General features: G+C 32.5%; 1 protein-coding gene across 1 annotated transcript; it reads right to left on the bottom strand.

Moving 5' to 3' along the window:
• Window positions 1-328: 328 nt before the first annotated feature.
• LOC141568630 (olfactory receptor 6C3) lies at window positions 329-1267 on the bottom strand. Its single transcript, XM_074319035.2, has one exon. It carries the CDS (start codon window positions 1265-1267, stop codon window positions 329-331), a length of 939 nt encoding a protein of 312 aa, XP_074175136.2.
• Window positions 1268-2477: the final 1210 nt, after the last annotated feature.

Raw genomic sequence — 2477 nt, 5'->3', positions numbered from 1 at the left:
AAGATTGTACAGTCGATCATGAATTCTTGGTGACCTATTCTTCTCAGGGTATCCTACCATACATCAAAATTATGCAAATATTTGTTTATATTTAATACTTGTATGCTTTTGCTTTTTACATTTACATTTTTAATCCATACAGAAGTTATTCTTATGTGAGATGTGGATCCATATTTGCTGCTTTTTTTAAACAAATAACCAACTGCCCTCAAATCATCAAGCTACATAGAATATGAGAGTTTGGACAGTGAGTTACAAAGAGCACAAATGTCATATGAATAGTAGGAAGCATTGATAAGAAGTTTATCCTTAAACACTACTAGCTCTTTCATTTACTAGAGAAAAATATAACCTTTTGGATAGTGTCCTTAAAGGCTTGCCTCACTTGCTGGTTCCTCAGGGTATATATAAATGGATTCATCATAGGAGCAACAGAGGTATTGAGAATAGCCACTCCTTTGATCAATGATGCCTTTTCTTTTGCAGAAGGGTTGGCATACATGAATATGCAGCTTCCATAAGAGATGGAAATGACAATCATGTGAGAGGAGCATGTAGAAAATGCCTTTTTCCTCTGACTGGCAGAAGGCAGTTTCAGAATCGTCCTGATGATGAACGTGTAGGATAGAATTATTAATGCCAAAGTGAAAAGCAGAATCACTATTGCAGAGTAAAAAGCAATCACTTCTAGGAGCCAGGTGTCTGAGCAGGACAACTGCAGGAGGGGAAAATAGTCACAAGCAAAGTGATCAATGATATTGGAGCCACAGTAATCTAACTGGAGAAAGAGAATAACTGGTGGGAAGATATTTAAGAATGCTGCCAGCCAAGCACAAAAGACAAGCAATATGCAGACTCTTTTGTTCATGATGCTTGTATAATGCAGAGGTTTGCAGATGGCTACATAGCGATCATAGGACATGGCAGTTAGAAGATAAAATTCAGTTATCCCCATGAAAATGAAGAAAAACAATTGCGCTGTACAATTATTGTATGAAATAGTTTTGTCTCTGGTGATAATTGTGCCCAGAAATCTGGGAATACAGACAGTTGTAAAGGATATCTCGAGTACAGAGAAGTTCCTGAGGAAGAAATACATAGGGGTCTGTAGATGGGAGTCCACCAAGGTGAGAGTGATGATGGTCAAATTTCCAGTAACACTTAATATATATGTGATTACTAAAAACAGAAAAATCACAACCTGAAGCTCTGGGTCGTCTGATAGTCCTAGAAGAATGAATTCTGTGGGTACTGTGTGGTTTTTCATTGCCGATTTTTTTTCTTCCCCTTTAGAACAGAAAACATGTTTTCCCTATAGAACATTAAAAACAAGAAAACCCCACGATTGAGAATAGAGTATAAAATTTAAAATATCCATGATAGTGAATAATCTATGGAATTCAAAATCACCTTCAGCAACTCTCTTTAATTTCTATTTGGCCTTACATTCAAGGAACGAATATTATCTGAAATTAAATATTGATCTCTTTTCTTTGAAAATACACAGACCATGGATAAAAAACTTGTGCTAACATTTAAACAGAGATAATTCTTGTAATGTTTCTTTAAAATCAAACTTCTAATTATTGTTTAAAATATTTACCTTCTTTTTAAAAATATGGATATATTCTAATTGATTTTTTTTATTTCCTCAATATTATAAAAAACAGTCTAGATTGTGGATAATTTAAGTACACAGTTTGAAAGTTTACAGAGATTATTTTGACCTACCTTCATATTTGGCACACATAGTTTAGGAAACTTTTACAAAGTTAAACAACTAATCAACATAATAATCATCTTACTTTAGAACATACATGTTTATCCATAGGAATGTTTTGCTGGCATTCTCTCCTGCATTACTTTCCTAAGGATTTGATTGATGTTATCACTCTCCCCATATCATTTTTCCCCCTTTTATGATATAAAGGGGTAAATATGGTAGATATGGTAGAAGAACAAGAAGGTAAACTTCTATTAATATTATTAAAATAAATAGTTGCCTAGAGATAATTTAATTCATAGAATGCACAATTCATTTTTTTGTTTACAGTATTACTATAGCAAAGGAACAAGTAGATGGTCAAAAAACAATTTACTGAAAAGGAGATATTCTTTCTAATGGGGAATGTCTTTTTATAATGTTATTTCTGTAAGAGAATACCATTAAACTTGGGAGAAAAAAAACATGAAGAACCCCAGACTTATTTCTGGGTTCCTGCTTTAGGACTGTATTAATAGTCTTCTTGGTAGTAAAGTTATTTAACTTTTAATATTGAAAGGGATGTAAATCTACGAACACATATGCAAATAATATTTTAAAACATTTGAATAAAATGGAACAATATAATGAAGAATAAGAAATTTACTTACTTCCTGGTTCTTCTTGATGGTTTAGCCTCAAATTTAATCATCTGATTTACTTAAATATTTACATAATTTCAGAGCTGGTAAACTGAGTTAGCAATTTATTTGAT

The sequence above is a fragment of the Rhinolophus sinicus genome, chromosome 1 (assembly GCF_057876585.1).
Source record: "Rhinolophus sinicus isolate RSI-liver-muscle chromosome 1, RSI-T2T, whole genome shotgun sequence".
Classification (NCBI taxonomy): Eukaryota; Metazoa; Chordata; class Mammalia; order Chiroptera; family Rhinolophidae; genus Rhinolophus; species Rhinolophus sinicus.
Note: the sequence above shows the minus strand (reverse complement) of the source record. Positions and strands in the feature narration are given on the sequence as shown.